This window comes from Corvus brachyrhynchos, unplaced genomic scaffold (genome assembly GCF_000691975.1).
Source record: "Corvus brachyrhynchos isolate BGI_N302 unplaced genomic scaffold, ASM69197v1 scaffold466, whole genome shotgun sequence".
In the NCBI taxonomy this organism is placed as follows: domain Eukaryota; kingdom Metazoa; phylum Chordata; class Aves; order Passeriformes; family Corvidae; genus Corvus; species Corvus brachyrhynchos.
Window position 1 is genome coordinate 1425627 of NW_008238635.1, and position 1203 is coordinate 1426829.

At 54.4% G+C, this 1203-nt stretch overlaps 1 protein-coding gene across 1 annotated transcript in view; it reads right to left on the bottom strand.

The window, feature by feature from the left end:
- The window catches only part of SEC16B (SEC16 homolog B, endoplasmic reticulum export factor), a 20750-nt gene extending 20367 nt beyond the window's left edge, over positions 1 to 383 (bottom strand). The window contains exon 1 of the mRNA XM_008636125.2: positions 4 to 383. Coding sequence (XP_008634347.1) covers positions 4 to 142 — 139 coding nt within the window. The 5' untranslated portion in view covers positions 143 to 383. The remainder of the gene's footprint in view (positions 1 to 3) is intronic.
- Between the last annotated feature and the right edge of the window lie 820 nt (positions 384 to 1203).

A 1203-nucleotide genomic window follows, 5' to 3' on the forward strand; every position in this document is an offset into this window, starting at 1 on the left:
AGCCGGGGCGAGGAGCCTGCCCTGCGCGCAGGAGCTGCCGCCGGAGCGGTGCCGGGGGGCCGTGGAGCCCCTCTGCCCATGGCCCCCGGGCTGCCGGCCTCTCCCGGGGCTGGGGCGGCTGGACGGGGGCCCAGGGCTCCATCACAGGCTTGCCAGCAAAATCCTCTCTGTTTTTGGGGAGCTTAAGCCCCAAATGGCTTTAGTGGCCTGCAAATGATAAGTCACAGTGTGTTGGATCAGCAGCTTTTCAACCCCCGCAAAGCCCCCTTTGAAGCTCGTTGCCAGCTAGTCTCTGCTTTTCAGGAGCATGCTGGAAACCCAGGATCCTTTCCAAAATGCCCAGAGGCAAGGAAAAGTCATCTCTACATCTTCCTTAACTTGAAGCTCCCCTTAAAACACCAGGATGAAATGATCTGCCTTTGAAAGCAACAGACATCCAGCTCTTCCCAGAACAAGAATCTCAGAATGGTTCGGGTTGGAAGGAACTTTGAAAATCATCTGGTTCCAACCCCCTGCCATGGGCAGGGACACCTTCCACTAGACCAGGGTGCTCCAAGCCCTGTCCAGCCTGATGCTGAACATTTCCAGGGATGAGGAGTTTCCCTGGGCAACCTGTGCCAGGGCCTCACCACCCTCACAGGAAAGAATTTCTTCCCAACACCTAACCTAAATCTCTCTTTCCATTTAAAACCATCACCCCTTGTCCTATTGCTACAGGCCCTGCTACAAAATTTGCCCCTCCCTTCCTTAGAAAGCCCCCCTATACCCAGGTGGGGCCCTCCTGCACTCCCAGCTGCAAAGCCCCAGCACTCAGAGCCCCCTCAAGCTGTGAGAGGGTGAGAAATACCCCTCACCTCTGTGAGACAGCACTGAAACCCCGTTTGATATGCAGGAAGGGAAGGGGCAAAGCCATGAGCAGGACAAGGAGTTTTGCTCAAAGAAATGAGCAAGCAGGGGGAAACGGAGGTTTGTTCTTGTGAGCTACAGGATGGGGTGGAAACAGGGGTTTCCTCCTGCCTTTCAGCTCCAGCAAGAATTCCAAGCGGAATTTAGTTGTATCTAGCTATAAATTTAGTTATATTTAATCATACATTTAGATTTAGTTACAACAGTCCCATGAAGAAGAGGAAATCCCGAGGGGAGCCCCGGGTAGCACATGGGTGAAGCCCCAGCTCCCGGGGGATGTCACCCTCAAGCCCCCCA